Source organism: Bos mutus, chromosome 28, assembly GCF_027580195.1.
Source record: "Bos mutus isolate GX-2022 chromosome 28, NWIPB_WYAK_1.1, whole genome shotgun sequence".
Classification (NCBI taxonomy): Eukaryota; Metazoa; Chordata; class Mammalia; order Artiodactyla; family Bovidae; genus Bos; species Bos mutus.
In genome coordinates, this window is record NC_091644.1 from 43956615 (window position 1) to 43982782 (window position 26168).

At 45.2% G+C, this 26168-nt stretch overlaps 1 protein-coding gene across 1 annotated transcript in view; it reads left to right on the forward strand.

The window, feature by feature from the left end:
* The window catches only part of GALNT2 (polypeptide N-acetylgalactosaminyltransferase 2), a 191265-nt gene that overhangs the window by 97508 nt on the left and 67589 nt on the right, over positions 1–26168 (forward strand). Inside the window, exons 2-3 of the mRNA XM_070364851.1 lie at positions 2711–2804; positions 20682–20835. Coding sequence (XP_070220952.1) covers positions 2711–2804; positions 20682–20835 — 248 coding nt within the window. The remainder of the gene's footprint in view (positions 1–2710; positions 2805–20681; positions 20836–26168) is intronic.

The following is a 26168-nucleotide window of genomic DNA, read 5'->3' on the forward strand; positions in this document are numbered from 1 at the left end:
GAGTCGGACACGACTGAAGTGACTTAGCAGCAGCAGCAGCAGCAGCAGGACCGAACAGTCCTTTGTGGATGACTCCCTAGAAACGTATTCTTGGATTTTTGTGATACTGTGAGAATCGGGCTCTTGTAACTTGGTTCCAACTGGGCCCTGGCCGGCCATCCCCTCCCGCTTTCTGAAGGGCCGACTTGAGCTGCTTGCCCGCTGTGTAACCTGGACAGTGTGCTTAACCTCTCTGATCTTCTGTGCCCTGTTGTTGGATAGGACTAATGAAACGGCAGACTTGTTGCCAGGATGACAAAGTATCCTCGTGCAGTGCCTGGCGAGTAGGTGCTCATCCGTGGTGCTCAGCATCCCGTCACCTGCTGGGATTTGCGGTGCCCTCGTTATATAGTCGGCCCTCATCTTTGGCCTCAGTTCTTCGGTGGGCTTGGTTCGTTGCCACCTGGCTGGGATGAAGCGGGGAAGAGTAGACACAGGTTAGGGAGTTTTACATACAGACTAGTCAATCTCGTCAGTGTGAAGAAGATGACGTTTATTTTCTGAGAAAACATGGATGATTGACTTACAGATGTTGGTTTGGTGAACATCACAGCATGGGGGCCCCACCAGCAGCAATTCACGTGTTGTTGTTGTTTACGTTTGATTTTATTCAAGTGCAAGGTTAAATGGTGTGAGTGGTTAGCCAGTGTGTGTAGTAGGCCAGATGCCTGTGGAAAAAGTTATTAGCCACAAAATGCTACCAGCAAGCTACAAAACAAAAATTAATAAAGCTTAATTAATTAAAAGTCTACACAGTATGATTCTGGTAGCTTCATTACTTGCTGGATTTGGTATTCACATGTCTCTTTATATTGTGAAGGCAGAGAGAGGTCAGATTCTCTCTCTCCCTGGCAGTTGCCAAGATTGTCTTGAAATCTTTGCCAATAGTAAATTGAAAGTTTATTTATAACCAAGTAATCTCAAAAGTCAAAATATAAATATCCTTCAAAAATTTTTTTGCAGCAAAAAGTATTTAAATGGAGTACACGCTGTGCATGCTAAATTGCTTCAGTCGTGTCCAACTCTTTGCAGCCCTATGGACTGTAGCCTGCCAGGCTCCTCTGTCACATGGAATTCCCCAGGCAAGAATACTAGAGTGGATTGCCATGCCCTCCTCCGGGGGATCTTCCTGACCTAAGGATCAGTCCTCCGTCTCTTAGTCTCTTACATCTCCTGCGTTGGCAGGCGAGTTCTTTACCACTAGCGCCACCTGGGAAGCTCAGACGGGGTCCGGATGCATTTTAATTCATACATTACAGAGTGGGCTGAAGTGAAGTGAAGTGAAAGTCACTCAGTCGTGTCCGACTCTTTGAGACCCCACGGACTATACAGTCTTTGGAACTCCCCAGGCCAGAATACTGGAGTGGTTAGCCTTTCCCTTCTCCAAGAGATCTTCCCAACCCAGGGATCGAACCGAGGTTTCCCTCATTGCGGGCAGATTCTTTACCAGCTGAGCCACAAGGGAAGCTAGGATCTTCAAAAGTCATAGCACTTGGAGGCCTGAGAAGGCCTTGTGATAAGTGGGTGGTACGTTCCTCCCCCACGATCCCTCCTTTGCTGGGATAAACCAGCTTCATTAAACCTCAAAAGCAACTGAAGGACAAGCTGGCCTCTAGAGGAGGAGGCTTAGGCTCAATTACTCTATTCTACCTTTTGAGTAAAAATGCAGCTTACTGGCAGAGCCAGTTGCATTTAGGGAAACATGTCTGATTTGGCCCAGCCCCTGAGAATTACTCTTTCTGCAGATCTCACTTTACATTGTTTAGAGCCAAAATGTGTCTAGCGGTCACACAGTCCTCGCTGGCTGGAGGAATGCTGGCTGAACAAATCCAAGCAAGACAGGCTGGGTTTCCCCTGAGGGAGACGGCATCCTCATAGCATCTGCTGGGGAAATGGCCAGTTGATGATGGCTTGGCCCACAGATGTCTGTCTGTGTGGGAGGATTACGAGCCATGGGGTATTGCTGATTTGGGGGTGTATACAGAAACCTTATGGTATTCACAGAAATCAGGTCCCAAGTGGTTGAAAAATAAATTTAGCTCTGTGGTCATGAGGTTGTTATTTAGCTTGATTAATATTGATAGATTAGAGTAAATTGTTTGCGCAGATGAGTTGAATAAATTCTGCTAGAGCTTCTATCATCTGGTTTTACATTAAGCCCTTAATTTGTAGCCCTATTAGCCAAAAGGAAAGCCCGGCCATCCTTTCCCCTCCCTCCACTATTATTCAGTAGAATTACAGAAATCATTTAATAACCTCTGAGCCTGGTTCAGTTGCCCAAGGGAGACTCTGATCCTATGGTACCCTTAAGCTGTAGAAAGCATCCTGAGAGCTACCCTGATTTTAATGGCTTTGATTTAGCCACTATTGAATTCTCTTATTTAATCTAGTTTCCCTGTCTCCCTTCTCCACCCTCCCGAAGTCTCCAGAGTATTTCTTTCAATACATAAGTGTTATACATAGCAAATGGAGAAAGAAAAGCAGGTCCCACACTTCTGTCCTTGGGTCTCCACCACTGAGCAGGTCTGGGGTGCGATCCTGTAGATGGGAGATGTCACCTTGCTGTGTCCCCACCGTCCACTTGCCTAGAAAGATTCACTGTTTATTGACCTGATGAATGGAAGTGTGCTCCAGGAACCTGTCAACTCATTTGGTATCTTTTCTCTCCCAGGAGGACTGGAATGACATTGACCCAATTAAAAAGAAAGACCTTCATCACAGCAACGGGGATGAGAAGGCACACAGCATGGAGACCCTCCCTCCAGGTACTGCAGCTGCCTCCAGGGCCAGGCCAGCCTGGGCTGCTGGTGGGGGCTGGGGGGTGGGGTGCGGACCTGTCTTGCCCCTAGTGAATGAGCTGGATGTGGTGGCATTTGGAGCAAGTCTCCTGTCGGGTAGAGAATGGATTTCGCAAGGCAGTGGAGACACTACCCTAGAGCAGCACTCTCCTGCCTTCCTTCAAGCCCTAAGTGCCTTGTGAAATGACTTTACTGGGAGGTGACCAAAATTTCTTAAAAAAAAAAAATAGAATTAAAAAAAAGAAACGATGGTATGTATCAGTTCACTGATTATTTTTAAACAAACTTTATTTTTTTTAGAGCAGTTTTAGGTTCTCAGCAAAACTGAGCAGAGTGTACAGACGTTTCCATATACTCCTCGCCCCCATACACAGGCACTCCCACTATCAGCACCGCCCCCCCGACAATGGGACATTTGTTAAAATCAGTGAACCAACACTGATACATCAGAATCACCCAAAGTCCGTAGTTTATTTTAGGACTTCCAGAACTCTTGCCTGGAAAATCCCATGGACAGAGGAGCCTGGTAGGGTGCAGTCCATGGGCTCGCTAAGAGTCAGACACGACTGAGCGACTTCACTTTGCCTTTTCACTTTCATGCATTGGAGAAGGAAATGGCAACCGACTCCAGTGTTCTTGCCTGGAGAATCCCAGGGACGGGGGAGCCTGGTGGGCTGCAGTCCATGGGGTCACTAGGACACAACTGAGTGACTTCACTTTCACTTTTCACTTTCAAGCATTGGAGAAGGAAATGGCAACCCACTCCAGTGTTCTTGCCTGGAGAATCCCAGGGACGGGGGAGCCTGGTGGGCTGCCGTCTATGGGGTCGCACAGAGTCAGACACGACTGAAGCGACTTAGCAGCAGCAGCAGCAGCATGGTGTTCTATATTCAGTGCCATGCATGCAGCACTACAGGATCATATAGACTAGTTTCACTGCCCTAACAATCCTCTCTGCTCTGCCTAGTCATCCTTCCTTCCCCCAAGCCCTGGCAACCACTGGTCCTTTTACTGTCTCCATGATTTTTGCCTTTTCCAGAATGTCATACTTGGAATCAAATAGTATGTAACCTTTTCACATTGACTTCTTTCACTTAGTAACATACGCTGAGCGTTTATCTATGTCTTTTCATGGCTTGATAACCCTTTTGTTTTTATTGTGAATAGTATTCTGTTGTCTGGATGTATCAATGTATTTATCCATTCAGCTAGGAAGGACATTCAGAAGGAGATCGTGGTTGCTTCCAAGTTTGGCAGTTATGAATAAAGCTGCTATAAACATCTGTGTTCAATTTTTTTTGTGTGGACATAAGTTTTCAATTCATTTGGGTAAATACAAGGATCATATGGCAGGAATACACTTATAAGAAACTACCAAACTGTCTTCCAAAGTGTCTGTACAATTTTGCACTCCCGCCAGCAGTGAGTGAGAGCTCCTGTCACTCCACACCCTCACCAGCAATTGGTATTGTCCCCGGTTTTTAGTCTGGCCCTTCTAATAGGTTGGAAGTGATAGCTTATTGGCAGGTGGGTTCTTTGCCACTAGAGCCACGATATGTTTATTTGTCACATGTACAATTTCATTGCGGAAATGTCTGTTCAGGTCTTCTTCCCACATTGTGACTGGGTTGTTCATTTTCTTAACGTTAACTTTTAAGAGTTCTCTGTGTATTTTGGATAATTGTCCTTTGTTGGATATATAATATGCAAACACTTTCTCTGTCTGTGGCTTGTCTTCTTAGTCTCTTGACAGTGTCTTTCTCAGAGCAGAAAGTTTTAAGTTAATGAGGTTTAGCTTTATCAGTTCCTTCACAGAGTATACCTTCAATATAACTAAAAAGTCATTGCCATATTCAAGGTTACCTAGATTTTTTTTCCTGTGTTATCTTCTAGGATTTTTATTATTTTGTGTTCCATATTTAGGCCTGTGATCCATTTTGAGTTAATTTTTGAGAAGAGTTTACGGTTGTAGGGTCTGTGCCTAGATTTTTATTCCTTTCATACGGATGTCCAGTAGTTCCAGTATTAGTTACTGAATAGGCCATCGTTGTTTTGTTGTGGCCTTTATTCCTTTGTCAAAAATCAGTTGACTGTATTTATGTGGGTCTGTTTCTGGGCTGTCTTCTCTGTTCCAAAGATCTATCTGTTTATTCTTTCCGATACTACTTTCCCTTTAGATTTAATCTTGAAGTTGGATAATGTTAGTCTTCTGATTTTGTTCTTTCCCTTTAATCTTGTGTTGGGCTTTCTGGTTTTTTGTTTTGCCTTTCATATACACTTTAGAATTTGTTGGTACTCACAAAATAACTTGCTGGGATTTTGATTTGGTTTGTGTTGAGTCTACAGATCAAGTTAGTAAGAATTGACATTTTGACAATATTGAGTCTTCCAATCCATGAACATGGAGTAGCTATCCATTTATTTAGTTCTTTTTAAATTTTTTTATTAGAGTTTTTTGGTTTTGGTCATATAAATTTTTGTGTCTATTTTGTTAAACTTGTACCAAAGTATCTCTATTTTGAGGGTGCTAATGTAAATGGTGGGAGAAGGCAATGGCACCCCACTCCAGTACTCTTGCCTGGAGAATCCCATGGACGGAGGAGCCTGGTAGCTGCAGTCCATGGGGTCACTAAGAGTCGGACACGACTGAGCGACTTCACTTTCACTTTTCACTTTCATGCATTGGAGAAGGAAATGGCAGCCCACTCCAGTGTTCTTGCCTGGAGAATCCCAGGGACGGGGGAGCCTGGTGGGATGCCATCTATGGGGTCGCACAGAATCAGACACAGCTGACGCGACTTAGCACCAATGTAAATGGTATTGTGCTTTTAATTTTAAATTCTGCTTGTTCATTTACTATAGGCAAGTGATTGACTTTTGTGTATTTATTGTATATCCTGCAATTATAGCAAGGATTGTTGCAATTACTTAACAGTTCCAGGGATTTTTTTTGTTGTTGATTCTTTTGATTTTTCTACATAGACAATCATGTCACCTGCAAACAAAGACAGTTTTATTTCTTCCTTCTCAATCTGTATTATATCTTTTGTTCTGTTTTCTTGTCTTACTGCATTAGCTGGGACTTCTAGTATGATATTAAAAGGGAGTGATGAGAGAAGACATTCCTGCCCTGTTCCTGATCTTAGAAGGAAAGCTTTTTGTTTCTCACCATTAAATATGATGTTAGATGAAGGTTTTTTTAGATGTTCTTTATCAAGTTGAGGAAGTTTCCCCTCTGTTCTTAGTTTGCTGAAAAGTTTTATCATGAACAAGTGTTGAATTTGATCACATGCTTTTTCTGCATTTGTAACTATGATCATGGGATTTTCCTTCTTTAACTTCTTAGTGTGGTAGATTACATTAACTGATTTTCATATATTGAACCAGACTTGCATACCTGGGATAAATCATATTTGGTCATTGTGTACAGTTCTTTTTTACACATTGTTGGATTCAACTTATTCATAAGAAGTATTGGTTTGATTTTTTTTTTCTTGTAATGTGTTTGTCTGGTTTTGTTATTAGGGTTAACACTGGCCTCATAAAATAAAGTATTCACTCTGCCTCTATCTTCTGGAAGAGACTGTAGAGAATTAGTATAGTTTCTTCCTTAAATGTTTGGCAGAATTCAGCAATGAATGCAGCTGGGTCTAGTGCCATTTGTTATAGGAGGTTAGTAACTATTGATTCAATTTTTAAGATAGATACAGGCCTGTTGAAATTGCCTATTTTTTCTTGTCTTAGTTTTGGAGATTATGTCTTTCAAGAAATTGGTCCATTCATCTAGGTTATCAAATTTGCAGGCATAGAGGTGTTCGTAGTATTCCTTTATTCTCCTTTTAACGTCCACAGGATGTGTATATTGATGTACCCTCTTTCATTTCTGACATTCTAATTTGTGTCTTTTCTCATTTGTTCATAGGTAGCCTGACTAGAGGATTATTGATTTTATTGCTCTTTTCAAAGAACCAGTTTTTAGAATTCTTTCCCATTTCTTAGCTTTGTAATTTTTATTATTTATTTTCTTTTGTTTACTTAGGATTTATTCTCCTTTTCTAGTTTTCTGAGGTAGAAGCTTAGATGATTAATTTCAAATCATTCTTCTTTTCCAGATTGTATTCAGTGCTGTCATTTTCTTCTCATGCACTGATTTCACTGCATTGCACAAATTTTGGTAACTTGTATTTTCATTCTTATTTGATTCGGAATATTTTTTAATTTCACTAAGATTTGTTCTTTGACCTATGTATTCTGTTCCTCCTTGCAGGTTTCTTAGTTTCTGTATCATGTGTTTTAATGCTCTTGTTAGGCACACACACATTAAGGATTATTATGTCATCTTATGTATTTCCCTTCTTTATTCCTGGTAACTTTTCTTGGGGTGAAGTTTGTTCTGTTTGAGCTAATACAGCTCCTCCTGCCATCTTTTGACTAGTATTTTTTTCCATCCCTTTACTTTTCATCTATATGTGTCTTTAAAGTAGATTTCTTGTACACAACATGTAGGTAGTTGGGGCTTGTTTTTTTTAATCATTCTGACAGTCTGTCTTTTAACTGGTGTTTTTAGATCCTGACAATGTAAAGTAATTATTATAGACATTGTACCAATGTCTGCCGTGTTTGTTATTCTTGTCTCTTCCTTGCTCTTGTTCTTTGTTCTGTGTCCTTTTCTCTTCCACTCTTTGTCTGCCTTTTGTAGTTTTAATTAAGCATTTTACATGATCCCACTTTCTCCCTTTTTTACATTTTATTACAGATAATCCAAGTTTAATTTCAGACAACAATATCCTGCTTTACAGCACAGGTATCTAACAGTAAAATGTTATGAATCTCTCCCCCCATTCTTTGTATCATTACTGTCATTCATTTCACACATGTCAGTCATATACATTAATGCATATATAAGCATACAGAATCAAATATATGATGGCTATTATTATTTTTGAGCAAATGTATCCGTTAGATCAATTAAGAAGAAGAGAAGAAAAATTAAAGTTGTAAATTTACCTTCAGTTATCCCTTCTCTGATGCCCTTCCTTTCTTTATAGTGATCTGCATTTCTGACATAAATCATTTTCCTTCTCTCTGAAGAGCTTCTTCTAACAGTTCATGCGAGGCAGGTCTACTGGCAACATATTCCCTCAGTTTTTGTAATTTGAGAAAATCTTTATTTCCCTTTCACTTTTGGAGATTTCACAGGGTCCAGAATTCTAGGTTGATGATTTTTTTTCTCTCAACCCTTTAAATAGTTCATTGTACTCTCTTCTTGCTTGCGTGGTTTCTGAGGAGAAGCTGGATATAATTCATATCTTTGTTTCTGTAAAGCTATTTTTCCCCCTGTGTCTTCTTTCAAGGTTTTTTCTTTATGATTAATTTCTACAGTTTGAGTATGCTTGGGTGGAGTTCTTTGTATTTATCCTGTGTGGTGTTCTCTGAGCTTGCTGAATCTGTGGTTTGCTGTTGTAGTTAACATGAGGACATTTTCAGTCATTATTGCTGCAAATATTTCTTATATTCCTTTCTCTCTTTTTTCTGTAAGTGGAACCACTTATACCTCTTACACTTTTTGTAGTTATTCAACAGTTCTTTTTTTCCCCTAGTCTTGTTTTTTATCTTCAGTTTTTATTTTGGAAGTTTCTGTTGTCATATCCTCAAGCCCTGAGGTCGTCTCATCAGCCATGTCCAGTTCCCTCAAAGTCATTCTTCATTTCTGTTAGTGGTTTTGATCTCTACCATTATTTTATAATTCTTCCTTAGAATTTTTATCTCTTTTGCCTATGGTATTCATTTTTTCCTTCGTTTCGTCTACTCTTTTTGTTAGCGCTCTTAGCATATTGATTATAGCTGCTTTAAATTCCTGGCCTGATAATTCCGACATCCTGCCGTATGTGAGTCTGATCTGGGTGCTTCTCTTCAAGCATTCCTTTTCCTTTTCAGTGTGTCTTGTAGTTTTTTCTTAAAAGCCAGATACGATGTCCTGGGTAAGAGGAGCTCCCATAACCCAGCCTTTGGTGCCATAGTTGGCAGGGCTCAGTCTCCTAGTGAGCCTGCACCCCTGGCATCTACTTCACAAACGCAGCTCAGCTTTCCTCCCACTCAGGTGGGACAGGATAGTCAGAGTCCCTGGAGTTGGGTATTTCCCTTCCTTCAGATTGATTACGCTCTGATAACAGCCCAGTTGGTCAGGTTCTCGAGGGCAGGCCTTACTAACAACAGATGGTGGTTTAGTTAAGTCATGTCCCGCTCTTCCAGCCCAAATGGATTGAAGCCCATCTGGCTCCTCTGTCCATGGATTTTCCTGGCAAGAATACTGGAGTGGGTTGCCATTTCCCACTCCAGGGGATCTTCCTGACTCAGGGAACGAAACCACATCTTCTGCATTGCCGGTGGATTCTTTACTGCTGAGCCACCAGAGTGCGCCTTCTCTTTCAGAACAGCTCCTTCCCCTCCTCCACTGGAGGCATGAGGGGTTCTATCTCCAGTAGTCACTCTGGGAAACCTGGTTAAGCTCCTGGAGGTAAAACTCACGGGAGTGTGGGGGCCCCTGACCTTAGCACTCGGGCTCATCCACAGCGAGCCTCCAGTCGTTCATCCTGCAGCTCAGGTTTCCTCCTCAGGCTCTGCCTCCCCCCCGGTTGCTGCTCTGGGAAGTTTGTGATTCTCTGTATTCACCAGCTGGTCTCCCCAGTTTTGGGAGCAGCAGTTTGCCCTGTAACCTCACTTCTCTGAGCAATCTGAGAGGACTTGTTGGCTTTTCAGCTTGTTTATCTGTTGGGTTAGAGTAATAACTTACAAACTCCTGAAAACAGGAAGTTAGTGCATGAAATTTTGCTTTAATAGTGACAGAGAGTTTGATTATTAGTGTTTCTTTCTGGGACACTGTCAGTCCAGGGAGTCCAGGCCTGTGTAACACCCAGCACAGGTTCCAGCTGCTCTCGACTTGGGAGCGTGTGTGTGTGTTAGACATCTGCATTAGATCTGCCCCCTCTCTCCCCACTGAGTCGGAAGCCCCAAACACAGCTCCTTCCTACGTGAGACAGGCTTTACCTGTGTAGTGGGGAGCATCTGAACGGAACAGTTAGCTAATAAGTGTTTCTTTATTATAATAATAGGATGTACTTCTGCTATGTGGATTAATGAGAGATTTTCTGTGGGTTGTCTTATATTAATAAAACCAAGTGTTCTCTTGGACTTTCAGGCATATTGCAGAGAGAGGGAGAAGCTGTCTTCAGGACATGTCCTACATGTAACTACTTGCTATAGTCTGACCCAGTAGTTAAAATCGATGTGGCACTGACCCGGGTTTCATGTTCTTAACTGTTACACAGTTGATTTCTTTATCTTTAAAGAGATAGGAATGTACTGATATTCCTCTTGTTTGAAATACTTCTAATAACTTTTGATGAATGCACCAAATCCTTTTATTTTGCCTTTAAAGGACTTTATCTTTTCTTGTTTAAAATGTTTTTTCTTACTCATCCATCATATGTGTGATTTTTTTCCTTTAGAAACTATTTTGTTATGGTTAAGAAGTATATTTTCTCCGAGGATGATGGGCATGGACAGAATTCTGTGGTCTGCAAGGAACCACTGGTCACAGCGCTTTGCACTCTGAGTAGGTTGTTTGGGAATGCCGTGGCTTCCTGTGTTCTAGGTGTTGGATGTCTGGCAGATGGGAAGAAGGTGGTGGCCCACAACCTGGTGACTCAGCCTGGCCCACTGAGAGATGCAGGAGCCAGATGTAAGATAGCAGTGATGCCCCAAGGCAACAGCCTCCAGTGTTCTTTAACCACACACCCTGTAGGCAAAAGCATTTCAAGTCCAGGATGGAGAACTTTTGCCCTTAGATTCTGTGCCCATCATTTCTACTTCATCATGTTTTCCAGCTGGAAGCACTGGATTTCTTTTTTTTCAAATACTGATTTCCAAAGTGTTTCAAACAGAGTATTTATTCACCAGTTTTTTGTTTTTTTGAAAATCTGTCTAATGGAGATAAGTTTTATCTTTTTTCCCTGGGTGCAGAAAAAGCTTTTGGGTTTGAAAAATCAGTTTCTCTTTGTAATTCTCCCTCCTGTATCTCCTTCTCTTGTCTCCTCAGCATCTCTGATCTGATTGGTGAGACTGGTTGGCAGGGTAGCAGGTGACACAGAAGGAACAGGCCAGTTGCATTTGAACGGCCGGCATCGGCTTTGAGGATAGCTGTTGGTGGAGGTTCTTGCCCAGGAGCTCCTATCCTTAGAAGACATGCCCTCTGAGAGCAGATTTTCTTCTTGATTTTACAAGACCTCAGTGTTACTCTTGTGTTCATTGGAAACCTCGTGTGAGGGGGTGAACCTTGGAGAGTGGGTATAGAGAGTGTGGAAAGGAGAGTCCTGGTTAGGTTTTGGGGACTCTAGGAGGTCCTTCCCATCCTTGGCTGGATCTTCACCCCACCCCTCTCACCCGCTGCTGGTTCATCACCGGAGACACTTGATGTCAAAAAGCAGAAATTACGTTCATGTAAAGATGAATGAAATGGGAATGGCGAAGTGTGTAGCAGGCCTTAAATCCTGGGTCTGAGTTGCCACTGATGCTCACATGTTTAGCGGTTCTGCCTCCCAGGGAAGAGCAGTGAGGTAAACCAGCTGTGTGTGTACTTGGCACATACGATAAACTCGACTTGAACTGGGATTTTTCAGATTGGTTAGATGACCTTGAATAGAATTGGCCGGAATGTCTTGTGTACATTTTCTCAAACAGCTTTTCCAATGCTATGTTGCAGGGTCAGGAGGACTGCTCCCCTGACCTCTCCTCCTCCTGAGGGATTTCATGGGTTCCAGCATTGTGCTTTTTAAAAAAAATCATGTTCAAATATATATAACATAAAATTTACCATTTTAACCATTTTGAAGTACAGAGGTCAGTGGCAATTAAGTACATTCACCTTGTCTGCCACGGCCATTTCCATCCACCTCCAGAGCTTTCTCATCTTCTCAAACGGAGACTCTGTCCCCCATTAAACACGGACTCCACATCCCCTCTCCAGCCCCTGCAGCCGCCCCTCTCTTCCAGGCCCCGCCCATGTGGGGTCACGTGGTATTCTGTCTCCTGTGACAGGCTTGTTTCGCTTGCCGTAGCATCCCCGTGGCAGACAGCGTGTGTCAGCGTCTCCCTCCTTCTCAAGGCTGCACAGTCCTCCACTGCCCCTCGGCACCCGGACGCCACGAGCCACGTCCTCTGGTAGCATGTGCAGCAGCCAAGGGACAGCTAACACCACGTGCCTCCGCGACCCAGGCCTGAGGCCCCGGGGTCTGCCCAGTGTCCTCGTCAGGAAAGGAAGCAGCTCTGAGTATCCCTAGAGAAGCATTTTAAAAGCAAATAACCTCAGTGGCTCAACGGTAAATAATCTGCCTGTAATGCAGGAGATGTGAGTTCGATCTCTGGGTCAGGAAGATTCCCTGGAGATGGAAATGCCACCCCACTCCAATATTCTTGCCTGGAAAATTCCATGGACAGAGGAGCCTGCCAGGCTGCCAGGAGCATGGGGTCACAGAGCTAGTTGGACATGACTTAGCAACTAAACAACAATGATGTTTCCTCTTAGAAATTTTAAGAAATTCAGAGAAAATTTAAGAAATTCAGACAAGCAAAAATAAGAGCATTGTATTCACATATAATTCTATGCTATGCTATGCTATGCTAAGTCACTTCAGTCGTGTCTGACTCTATGTGACCCCATAGACGGCAGCCCACCAGGCTCCCCCGTCCCTGGGATTCTCCAGGCAAGAACACTGGAGTGGGTTGCCATTTCCTTCTCCAGTGCATGAAAGTGAAAAGTGAAAGTGAAGTTGCTCAGTCGTGTCCTACTCTTAGCGACCCCGTGGACTGCAGCCTACCAGGCTCCTCCGTCCATGGGATTCTCCAGGCAAGAGTACTGGCGTGGGGTGCCATTGCCTTCTCCGACATATAATTCTACCACCTCTTAATGACTGCGGCTCTCCCACCGCGTGTTCCCCAGTCTTCCACTGGGCGGACACCTGGGCGCACTCACCCCCATGGCTGTGGTGAGCGGTCTCTGCAGCCTCTCAGGTGCTCCAAGCCCAGCATGGAGGCCTGAGCCCAGACACCTCGATCTCTTGAGTCCAACACTATCTCCTGGGCCTTTGGGCCCCTCTGTCCACACATCGCCACTGTGCCACGTTCCAAGTCATCTACTAGATGGATAACACTGCCCAAGATCTTGAGGATTAACTGGGCAGTCTACCCACACATACGCCTGTCTCCCAGCAACAGCACCTTGAGGTTCTCACCAGGTCTCTGAGAGGGGCCCCCTCCTCCACCTTCCTCCTGAAATAGCTCAGAACGGGTGACAGGCAGCCCCTACTATCTGCTTACATCCAGATTATTACAGATACGGTACTACACTGTTCTTGCCTATTTCTTACTAAGGTAATATGTCATAAATACCTTCTTGTGTCCTTAAATAACTCCTGTGTGTTAAATGACAACATGCATCACTTACTATAAGCTATATTGAGTTTTTCCTATGTTATAGGACCCACAAGGTTTCCAGCCAGTATCTTTATATGTAAGTCTTATAAATCTGTGTGTCCCTAATTATTTTCTTTTTAATTTTTTTAAATTTTATTTTATTTTTAAACTTTACATAATTGTATTAGTTTCGCCAAATATCATAATGAATCCATAATTATTTTCTTGAAATGAATTCCCTAAAGTGAAATTGCAGGATCAGTAGCAACACATGCGTTTAAGGATTTTTTTTTTTTTTTTTTAATATTAATGGCCAAGTTGTCTTCTAGAGGGTACCTATACCTTGCCCCCTAGCCAACATTAAAAACAAATCTTCTGTTGTCCCCCCTTCCAATGAGTAAGAAAGCAAAACAAAGGACTTAGTTCAGGTCAGTAGCCAGAGTAGGGGTGGAGCTCCTAAAGCAACATGACTCTGAGCTGTGTTAGTAGAAACGTAACGCCCAGAACAATTCCAACAGCATCCAGTGTCCTCTGTGCTGTCGCCCACCCCTCACATATTTCATTGTGTCTGGGCACAGGGTGTTCAGAGGTGCTTATAAATTCAAGTAGGTCCAGATGATGATGACTCAGATGGGGAGGAGGCTGGAACAACATCTGATGAAGAGCACTTAAATGGATGTTTTTACAGAGGGGTGAGAAGGGCAAAATGGGATCATGATGCCCAAATATTTGAAAAGGTGCCACAGAGAAGAGGCTGAGGCTATTTTTTTTTTGCTTTTTATTTGAGACTCCAGAGAGTGGAAGTTGCAGGGAAGCAGTATTGTTGTAGAAGGAAGTGCAGGCTGGCAGCTCTGGCTGGCTGCATGTTGGGGGTTTAATGAAGAGCTCTTCACATCCACATCCCTGGTGCCTTCTGACTTCAACACATGACATCAGCCTTTAGGAGAGGCCCCACCTCCTCCACTCAGTGTGCCAGGATGGGGCGGGGGAGGCTGGTGCCCTCTGGAAGGAAGGAATGCGGCCTGCACTGCGGGGATGCTTTTTGGTGCTTGGTTACAGTTCCACCCACTTCAAAGTGAGTTGTCAGCCACAATGGAAGGAACACAACTTTGAGAAGAGAGAGACCCAGGTTTGAGTTGTGGTTCCATTTTGTGGTTTAACTTCCGCATCTCAGTTGCCCAGTTAGCACAGTGGAAACTGTAGTGATGTCCCTGGTGGCTCAGGGGTAAAGAATATGCCTGCAGTGCAAGAGACTTGTTGGAGACAGAGTTCAGTCCCTGGACTAAGAATATCCCCTGGAGGAGAAAATGGCAACCTGCTCCAGTAATCTTGCCTGGAAATCCCCATGGACAGAGGAGCCTGGCGGTCTACAGTTCATGGGATTGCCAAGAGCTGGACACGACTGAGCGACTAAACAACACGCAGGCTGTGGTGGCGGCACATGCTCTGCAGGGTGCTGTGTGCTGGGCAGGGCCGTGCGGGGCTGCTGTCCTGGGGGCGCTGGTGGGTGGGCCCTTCTTTCTCCTCCTGTCGTTCAAGTATCAGCCCCAATTCTGAGCAGGAGGTTCGCTTTGATACTTTTACTAATATTCGGGATGAAAAACCATACGCAGTGAACTAAATTTATTGTGTTTAGACACTGTTACTCATAGAGGGAGGAGGAGGAATTTCTATTTACCGTTTGGAAAAGAAATATGTATATGAAGATTCCTTGATTTCAAGCCAGGTATAGACCTCGTAATGCAAACCATAGTGTTTCATAGTGGGTTTTAGTTATTTTGGCAGTCCAAAGAATTGTAAATAAATTTAGAGTATTTACCCTATAGCATCTGATTTTTTTTTCTTATATTGTCTTCTAACTAGCTTTTAATAGCTCTTGGAATTTTTTATTTTTTCATCCTTAAAAATGAATTGCGTAGGATCCCTTATTTCAGGAGACAGTGTCTCATAGGTGGAAAAGCCTGTCACACAAATAATAAAGACAAATAATAGTATCATTTACTTATCTTTGTCATTTAAATGGACACATTTGTTTGTCATTCTGGGCTTTCCCTGGTCTTCTCTTTCCTGGCGCAACATTATGACCTTCTAGAGGAAGAATATGAGGAATTGTTTCCTTTTAAGCATAGTAAAATTACATTCAATCTGAGATCAACTGAGAGGTTAAAATAAATTGGAGAGCTTTGTCCTTTGATTTAAAATTCATTCTATTTCCCTTCTTGGCTGCTTTCCCAGAAGAGGCTCGCTGTTTCACACAGGCAGGCTTTCAGTTTGTTTAAGCTGTCCTTCCCGGGGAGAATTGAGTGAAGATTTGCTGTGTGGCTGTGTTGCCAGAGCAGAGTCCAGACATCTCACGCCACCCCCGCCCCCTGGCGGGCAGGGCTGCGCCAGCAGGGCCTGTCACCTCCCCTCTTGAATCTGCTGATGCAGACAATGAGGCTGCCCCGGGGTGTGCGTCAGAGGGTCCTGATCTACCACAGGGCTGAAACACCTGAGAGGGCTCTCAGCTGAAGACCGTGTATGTTTTGGTGTTGCCAAATGTTTTGTGGTATTAATCCTTTGAGCGCTCATTTTCATAGATTTACATCATTGTTTTCTTTAAATGTGAGGTTTAGTAAAAATAAAAATTTTGAGAAAAAATGACAGTGTTTGGAAGTGTAGTAATATTTTAAAAGTTAATCGAACACATCATCCAAAGGCAAGCAATTTCCTGAATATAAAAGCGTCTTCTCTAAATGGTAATTTGAGGATTGGTTATTTGGAGCTTAGAATGTGCATTCCTATGACAGTGGTGTCCTGAGAGGCACTTGAGACCGTGTCTGAACCAGCCTTGCCCAGACCCCACAGGGCACAGACCTGGGACCCCCCTGATCTCCGCATCCCATGCAGGCACTGGATCATGCATGTTATGATCCCCAGCTAGCCTCTGCTCCAAAGATGCTGTGCTGTTCTCCAGTCTAGATAAGATGGATAGGAGGGTAAACCCGAAAACTCAACTAGGAAGAAAAAGATTCTGGAAAGACAATGTAACTTAAGGCCGATGGGTGGATAAGGAGAAGAGAGAAGAAACTCTGGATTCCAGGATGTATCAACTGCAAAGCCTGTGAGGGACAGCAGATGTAACAGGAAGAATGTTAGTGGCAGGTTTGCCTAGTAAGTCAGAGATGGGAAAGGAAGAAGAGAAGGAATTGCTGGGCCAGGGAGCAGTGTGTGTAACGACAGTGGATGGTGTGTCTGGCAGAGTGGCCCGGTGGTAGGAGAGGCAGGAGGTCCTCACCTTAGGACCACTTATTCCTGTCTTCACCTGGATCTTGATGACCAGACTGGAAAGAGGTACAAAGATGCTGTTAGGAGGATACTGAATGCTTTAAATGAGCGTGTCTCCGAGTCCAGACCATATGGAGACAGGGCACAGGGTTCCTGGGGACCCTGAGCCAGCAAGGTGCCAGCAGAGCAGGGCAAACAGCAGTTAGAAGTGGGCAGACTTGAGCTGTGCCTTGGCACAATTTTGAGTTAGTTATTAGATGAAGGAGTGGTAAAAACTGTGAGGCCCTCTGACAATAGGTGTGTGAGAAAACCCTTTTCAGGATGGAACTGTGAGTGAGGAAGGCCCTGGGGAGGAACTGCAGCTGAGGATTCCAGAGAGGCTTCCTGGAGGAGGTGGCCACCCTGGGAGGCAGCTAGGCAGCCGGCAGGCTGGAGTAAATGAATTAGAACAGCCCTGCCTTCTAGTATCACAGTTTCTCGTGTGTGCGCATACTCGGCTTGGGCTCTTTGTGGCCAGTGGGGGGTGGTCTGTGGTTCAGTAAGAGTTTACAGGTCACCATGGAGGGCCTCGGAACAAGGCTGACCAGAGTGGGGATATGGTAATTAATGTAGGCAGAGGCAGAGATGCTGCCCCTGAAGCCTGGCTTCTGTGACTCCTTGTTGAGCGGATGGAAAAATGGCTTGAGAGGGCGCCGTTTAGAAAATGCCTGCAAGCCAGTGGAAGGAGGTCTCAAGCCAGCGTCCAGCGTGTGTGAGAGCAGTCCTCAGGCCCGGGGTCAGCGGGAGACTGCCTGCGGGGCCAGGCCTTCTTCTGAGTGACTCAGGTCTCGCTTGGCGCTTCCCCACTGCCATCCTGGGCTGGGGTCAAGGTAGAGGGCTTGTCCATGCCCCCCAGGAGCCTGTTCCTCACCCTGGGAGAAATGGTGTAGCAGGGACCCAGGAGACGAGCTTGGCCTTGAAGAGTGGGGAGGACTTGAGTGGCTGCGTGTGTCCACAAAAGGGGGCTGGGGGGCTGCTCGAGGGCTGGGAGCGGGGGAAGCCTGGTGGAACTGTCAGGAAGCCTCACCTTGTGTGGAACCAGAGGTGTCAACGCTCGGGGTCACACCGTTTCTCCTTTAGCTTTGAAGGTCTGTCTGCTGGAAATGAATCTCCTCATCAAGATCTTTAGAAGCCCTTGTAACAAGCGAGCAGTTTCCACAGCCCTTCTTGGGGTGAGGGTCCTTTTCTCCCCTCCTGCTGTTTCAGTGCCTCTTCTGTTTTCCTGTTGTCTCAGTGTTGAAGCTGGCTTCTTCTGCTTTCTCATGAAAAGTTTCGTATCTGTGGGGTATTTTCTGTCCACTGCTTCTGCTTAGCCAGGTCCATTTCACTAAATTTTCATGTAATTTTTTTGAAACTCTTATTCTAAAGCTCTAAGATTTTAAAATGTGATAAAAATACAAGGTGATTTATAAGTGTAGTTTTTTATGTCAGTATATTCAGACACGGTGTCTGTAGTTTCGACTCTCTCCAGCCTCTGCCTTAGCTGCCCAGTCCCAGGTTACCTCCACGTCTGCTTCTTGCCTTACTGCCTGGGGTTGCTCCCGGGCGCATGCTCCCTCTGAGAACGCTGCTTTGGCTGCCTTTTCCTGCTCCAGCCCTGGCAGCTCTGTAATGCAGAAATCACTGGTCCTGTAACCCACATTCTTAGAGGGTGGAGCCATGTGTGCTGAGTTGCTTTGCGACCCCAGGGACTGTAGCCCACCAGGCTTCTCTGCTGTGGGATTCTCCAGGCAAGAATACTGGAGTGGGTTGCCATTCTCTTGTCCACGGGATCTTCCCAACTCTGGGATCAAACCCACATCTCCTGTGTCTCCTGCATTGCAGGTGGATTCTTTACCCACTGACTCATCGGGAAAAACCCCGATGCTGGGAAAGGTTGAATGCAAAAGGAGAAGAGGGTGGCAGAGGATAAGATGATTAGATAGCATCACCAACTCAATGGACATGAATCTGAGCAAATTCTGGAAGATAGTGAAGGACAGGGCAGCCTGGCATGCTGCAATCTATGGGGTTGTGAAGAGTCAGACATGACTTAGCAACTGAACAACAATAGATAGAGTGTGGAGGCAGTTTTGTGAGTCACACCCACTGAAACAATAGAATGTATGTGTTCACAGGTAGCGAGGAAGGAAACCTTCATTTCACCTCTGTGTGTTTACAGCATGATGTCCAGGCCACGATGTGAGCTGTGTGTCATAGTCAAATACGTTTGAAAGTCCCTGCAGTCTCTGATATATTGCTAAGCTTTTATAAAAGAAAGGTCATTTATCACTTGTCTCCAGTAAAATGGTGTGTGCCTTGGGAAATTAGCTGTCACCAGGCCAGGCAGGGCCCCCAGGAGTGCTGTAAAGGCCGTCGTGTCAGAGGGCAGGGGTCACTGAGGAGAGCTCCTGAGTGTGTGCCGCCGTCTTGGGTATGAAGAGCAGTAGGGTCTTGTGACAGCTTCTGTTCCACTGCTCCGTGGTCCCTCAGATCTCAGCTCAGATGCTCCTTCCCCAGGGGCCTCTCCTGGCCCCTCTTCACATCTAGACCAGGCTCCTCTGTTAGATGCCTCCCTAGAACCACAGTCCTCACTGTCTGAGTACTTAGCTCAGGTTTCAGTGCTACAGTTGCTAGCATGGTCATTATATTCTTGTTTGTACCCGCCACCCCACCACCAGTCTCCCAGAGCATGACTTTCACAGGCAGGCATCAGCTCTGTTTTTGTTGATGTACCTGCAGGAGCCAATGAAATCCCTAGCACACAGTCAACATCTGGTGAGGCCAAGACAGCGACACCCCCAGCCCCAGAGATGATCCACGTGAGTCATCCCTAAAGCCCTCTGCTGCCTTATTGCAGAAGGGGTTCGGGGGTCTCATGGCACAGGGGGATTGAAGGACCAGGAACTCAGCAGGGGCCTTGATCCCAACCCCTATACACAGGACACCCCCTTCCACCCCCCACCAACCAGGCCACTTCCTGCTGAGCCTAGTTCTCCAGGCAAGAAGCAGAACTAGAGACAGCATCTCCTGGGCGATGGTCCTTTCTCTGGCTTGGGATGGGGCACTATACTTCCAAGTTCCTTGTTGCAGTGAAGAGTTTTCAGGCCATTAAACAAGTTAGTTTAATGGGAACCAGCCTATTTGCATTCTGGGTCAGTGCTGCTGGGGTAGGTTTTGGCAGGGCTTCTGATTCCTGTAGCCGGGGAGAGGTGAGCTCATGTGGTGAGGAGGACGGGCTGGAGTGCTGGAGCCCAGGGTGAAGGCAGAAGTGGGGAGAGTGGAGGATCCATAGGTACTTCTAGGGCTGTCAGCATGGAAAACGTGTGCTGGAAACATTTTAGCTTAGGCTGAAGAGAATGCAGGCAGGGGGCTGGCTCCTGTAACCCAGTGTTTATCAGAGACTGAGAATTGCTCACGGTCTGGGGTCTCATGGGTTTTAGAATTGCTTTCCCGTTTGAGAGGCCAGACCTTTGTGACCCCCCAGCATCATTTCCATGGCAACCAGCTGAGATGAGATGGGGCTTTTGACCTTGCAGGACAATTGTAACAGGAAGCGGATGGGCTTTTTATATAGAAAATTTACTCTACAACCTGGAACAAGTCACATATAACTGCATCTCAGTTTCCTCATCTCTGCAATAGAGAAAGGAACATGGCATTCTTTTGATGGTGTTTGGAGGATACGTGTTGTCACATGGTGGGATACCTTACTTTCATTTGTTCAGAAACTTTGTCACCGTGTCTGAGGTGCTTTTTGGTGTTACCGTAATCCCTGGGAAGGTGGAACAAGCATAGTATTTCTTTTTGTATGAAGTGTAAGTGGTGCCATTCTCCTGGATATTTGGGCATAGAATTCTGTTCACTGGACAAATGCTTGAAATCTGGGTTTTAACTTTCACATTGCAAACTATAACATTTCAGTTACTGCTGCTTGTTCGGGCCATTCTCGGGTAGCCCGTTGGTTCAAATTGCCATCAGCTGCAGCCCTGGCACTGCTCCTTGAAGTCACGCTGATGCGCGGCCCATGTGCCAAGCTCTCTGGTCCCTCATGCCCACATCCCACACTCTCTGCTCTGCTCCTTGCAGGGAAAGTGCGATGGCGGGACTTTAACCAGGAGGCTTACGTTGGCGGGACAATGGTCCGCTCCGGGCAGGACCCCTATGCCCGCAACAAGTTCAACCAAGTGGAGAGCGATAAGCTGCGGATGGACAGAGCAGTTCCCGACACTAGGCATGACCAGTAAGTGTCAGTCCACGGCTGGGCGCCACCTTGACCACTTCCTGTCTGACAGTGAGTAACTTCTGTTGGGATGCTTGTTTCTTCTGTTAACTCTTCAAAACAGTGTGTGCCTGTCTTCACAGGGTCGGAAAACTAGGAAAAGTTTGAGGCATGTTGCAGTGACACTTCACCTGCAAGGAGGGAAAGCGCTGCTTGAGGTCAAGTTCCAGTCCTCCTGACCCCCCTGGTCAGAGCATGAGAGTCACCAGGAGAAATGTGTTACTCCCCTCGTGTGCACTGGTCCCTCGTTTTTAAAATCCATTCACAAAACAATTTTCTGTTGTTCACAACCTTACTGGGAAAAAGGAGTCTTGCTTACTGGGAAGTTTAAAGTTGGGAATGTTCTAGAGACCAGTAAAGAGAACGAAACAGCACCTCAGGGTTAAAGTTAAATTGAGAATAAACTTGGAACAGGGTCCTGGGGCTGTCTCCCCACTCCAAGTGCTCGGGGCACAGGCTGTGCTCTGCATCCATCCCTTGATTCTCGGGGAACGAGGGGTTCTCAGGCACAGCATGGGAGGCCTCCAGATCCCTGAACATGTGTTTGTCACACTGACCACGGAGGTGGTAACATGACCCTCATGGCTACTCTGTGCCTTTGAGCCTTGCTGGCAACCGTCTCTCATTGGAACACTGTTCACATTGGGGGCCTTAGATGGTTAATCTGGTTTTATTATAAAATAAGGAGCTGCTTTTGGAGGGTAGCTGTTTTCCCTGGATGCTGCTAGGCCTTCCTGCTCACCAGGCTTCTTTTAGAGTTGTCCATCCATTATGTAAAGGTACGTGGCTGCCACATCCACTGTGATGCAGACACCGTGCTTGGATCCTGGGGTCCCAGCAGAGAAACCTCTCCTGCTCTGCCTGGTGGAGAGGACAGGAGGTGGGCGGCAGGAGGAGGTGCGTGGCAGTGTGCCCTTGGACAGTCTGCTCCAGACCAGTGCATTTAGGACACTCAGGCAATGAACATCTAGGAGAGTCTTGAACTGTAGGCATCCAGGCAGGAGGCCAGTGACCAGCTCTGACAGGCAGCTCTCGGCCTGCAGAGTGCCAGCTGGGGTTCCGTGCCTCTGGCTGCCAGTTCTGGGTACTGAAGGGCCAGTGAGCTGGAGAGAAACAAGAGCCACCAGGCTCCACATGAACACATGTTAACGCTTTTCCTCTTCTTTCCTGATTTCAGGGGGGTTTGGGTTGTAGTCAACTCTGTATACCCAGAGCAGCTCACAAGTGTGTACAGTTACAGTTCTTTCAGGCTCAGGAAGTTGTGTGTGTGTTTGTGTGTGTGAGAGAGATAATATATGAAACATATGATCAGTATATAAACATATATATTGTACATGATACTAAGAATCTCATCATTTTTCTAAATTTAGCCTAGAAGATTGTCTTTGCTTAGTATTTGTTATAACCTATTAATTTATGTTTAAGGCAGCTTTACTAAGCCCCTGTGATGGGCTGCTGGTTGGAGTCAGTATGGGTAACTGGTAAGCACCCTGGCTAGAATAGAAGTTCCTGAGCTAGGCTTCAAGGACCCGTGGCCTCTGGGTGCGAGGCCCCGAAGCTGGTACACAGCCGTATGTGGTGCTGCGTGCATGTCTGGGGAGGGTCGCAGGGGCCTGCGCCCCCACCACTCTCACTGCTCAGCTCACTGAGCCCTCTGGACCCGTCCTGTGCCAGTCACTCCCGTAGCTCATGGCTCGGGACATGAAGCTTGTCCTCACTGTATAGAGAGCAATGTTTATAACGTGCCCTGTGCTGGGAGCAGTGGCTGAGGCCAGAAGGAGTTAGCATCGCTTCTACTTAGGAGACAGTCTGGGATTTGGCCTAAGCTCAGGAGACAGGTTCAAGTTCTAGCAGAATCTAGCTCAAAAATTGTTCCTGGTGACTGGAATCCACCACTTAGAATGACATATCCATGAGATGGTGTGAGTTTTCTTTTACTTTTTGGTTTAAGAGCTGTTTTCCTGCGTGACCTTTCCTCACAGCTGAGAGAAAATGATGTTCTTTCTGATGCTCAGCAGTGCGCAGACTGGAGTTCTGTCTCCACCTCAAGTCTCTTAAATATTCCCAAAACTATATATATTTTTTCAGTTTTTGAGATATGAGTTTGTCCAAACAGATGTTTGAATATTCATCCTGCAGTGGGCTGTGTTTTAGGTGGCTTTAATTTTAGTTCCAGCTACTGTGTCATGTTCATCTGCATGTGCGAAAGGAGCAGCTGGGATGCCTGCCACATTTGTTGGATTTGGGCTAAATTAAAATCTCCCCAAAGTCAATTTGATGCCTGGAATTGAGCCAACGTCCTGTCTGCAAAGACTCAGCTTTAGAACAGCCAGTATTATTGAATGTCAGGCTAAGGAGATTAAGTTACTGATTTGAATCCCACCCCTAACCCATATCTAATAGAGGGCTGTTAAAGCATTTGACATTCCTGTATAAATACCACATTTTTGACTCTGCAGCATCTCCCTTTGTGTAGACTGATGGAAATGGTTGCCTGTGGAATTCAGTCTTTACTTATGATAAATCTGTAAGCAGTGCAGGTAGAGGTTAAGAACAAAGGTTTGGGAGTCATAAAGACCTTGTTTGAAATCCCGTTTCTCCAATTCCTAATCCTGTGGCCTTTGTCATTTATGAAATACTGTGACATTATGACGTTACAATCTGGTTACTGTGAGGGTTAAAGGAAATACTCCCAAAGGCTGGCTCCTCCTCCCCTAAGATTCTGTTCCAGACCCGCCTCCTTTGACCTCCTGCCCTGGGAGTGAGGTCCCAGCCTCTCCCTGCAGCATCCCCACCCACTTCTCTGGTTGATTTTTCTCCACGATCTTCATCACCACCTACACACCATGTGTCTCACCTATTTATATGTTGATCTGAATGTACTCATTAAGGTCGTGGGCTATTCAGTTTAATTCAGTTCAGTCACTCAGTCATGTCTGACTCTTTGTGACCCCATAAACTGCAGCACGCCAGGCTTCCCTATCCATCACCAACTCCCGGAATTTGCTCAAACTCATGTCCATTGAATCAGTGATGCCATCCAACCGTCTCATCCTCTGTTGTCCCCTTCTCCTCCTGCCTTCAATCTTTCCCAGCATCAGGGTCTTTTCCAATGAGTCAGTTCTTCAAATCAAGTGGCCAAAGTATTGGAGTTTCAGCATCAGTCCTTCTAGTGAATATTCAGGACTGATTTCCTTTAGGATTGACTGGTTGGATCTCCTTGCAGTCCAAGGGGCTCTCAAGAGTCTTCTCCAACACCACAGTTCAAAAGCATCAGTTCTTCAGCACTCAACTTTATTTATAGTCCAACTCTCACATCCATACGTGACTACTGGAAAAAACATAGCTTTGACTAGATGGACCTTTGTTGGCAAAGTAATGTCTCTGCTTTTTAATATGCTGTCTAGGTTTGTCATAGCTTTTCTTCCAAGGAGTAAGTGTCTTTTAATTTCATGGCTGCAGTCACCATCTGCAGTGATTTGGGAGCCCAGAAAATAAAGTTTCCGTTGTTTCCCCATCTATTTGCCATGAAGTGATGGGACCGGATGCCATGATCTTTGTTTTCTGAATGTTGAGCTTTAAGCCAAGTTTTTCACTCTCCTCTTTCACTTTCATCAAGAGGCTCTTTAGTTCTTCTTCGCTTTCTGCCATAAGGGTGGTGCCATCAGTGTATCTGAGGTTATTGATATTTCTCCCAGCAATCTTGATTCCAGCTTGTGCTCCATCCAGCCTGGCATTTGACATGATATACTTTTCATATAAGTTAAATAAGCAGGGTGACAATACACAACTTTGACATACTCCTTTCCCTATTTGGAACCAGTCCATTGTTTCATGTCCTGTTCTAACTGTTGCTTCTTCCTGCACACAGATTTCTCAGGAGGCAGATCAGGTGATGTGGTATTCCCATCTCTTTAAGAAGAAGTAGCTGTTTTTCTGGAACTTTCTTGCTTTTTATATGATCCAACAGATGTTGGCAATTTGATCTCTGGTTCCTCTGTCTTTTCTAAAACCAGCTTGAACATCTGGAAGTTCATAGTTCATGTACTCTTAAAGCCTGGCTTGTAGAATTTTGAGCATTCTTTTGCTAGCGTATCAGATCATCAGATCAGTCGCTCAGTCATGTCTGACTCTCTGTGACCCCATGAATCGCAGCATGCCAGGCCTCCCTGTCTAGCATCAACTCCCGGAGTTCACTCAGACTCACGTACATCGAGTCAGTGATGCCATCCAGCCATCTCATCCTCTGTCGTCCCCTTCTCCTCCTGCCCCCAATCCCTCCCAGCATCAGAGTCTTTTCCAATAAGTCAACTCTTCGCATGAGGTGGCCAAAGTACTGGAGTTTCAGCTTCAGCATCATTCCTTCCAAAGAAATCTCAGGGCTGATCTCCTTCAGAATGGACTGCTTGGATCTCCTTGCAGTCCAAGGGACTCTCAAGAGTCTTCTCCAACACCACAGTTCAAAATCATCAATTCTTCGGTGCTCAGCCTTCTTCACAGTCCAACTGTCCCATCCATACATGACCACAGGAAAAACCACAGCCTTGACTAGATGGACCTTTGTTGGCAAAGTAATGTCTCTGCTTTTGAATATGGTATCTGGGTTGGTCATAACTTTCCTTCCAAGGAGTAAGCGTCTTTTAATTTCATGGCTGCAGTCACCATCTGCAGTGATTTTGGAGCCCAGAAAAATAAAGCGTATGAGATGAGGCAATTGTGCAACAGTTTGAATATTCTTTGGCATTGATGTTCTTTGGGATTGGAATGAAAACTGACCTTTTCCATTCCTGTGGCCACTGCTGAGTTTTCCAAATTTGCTGGCATACTGAGTGCAGCACTTTAACAGCATTATCTTTTAGGGTTTGAAATAGCTGAACTGGAATTCCATCACCTCCACTAGATTTGTTCATAGTGATGCTTCCTAAGGCCCACTTGACTGTGTCTGGGGTTATTATTCAGACATCTCATGGCACTCGTTAAACTTAGTATTTGTTGAGTGAGTGAATTGCCTGGCTCAGTGGCAGGCATATGGTGAGTAACCAGTAAATTTAATATGAAGAGTTATAAAAGAACAAAGGTAGATGAAAGGGAGATTTTTAAATAGTAAGTAAGAGCTGCTGAACTGCTGATGATGCTTGTGTGGTAGGTTCTCACAGGACTGGAAAGTGATGCACTTATAACCTACCCCTTACTCACTGTGTTCTGGGGCAGAGCCAAGAAGTCAAGTTCAGAACCTTCCAAACAAACAAAAATCTATACTTTGGGGTTAGGTTTTATTTACCTTTTTAAGTGTG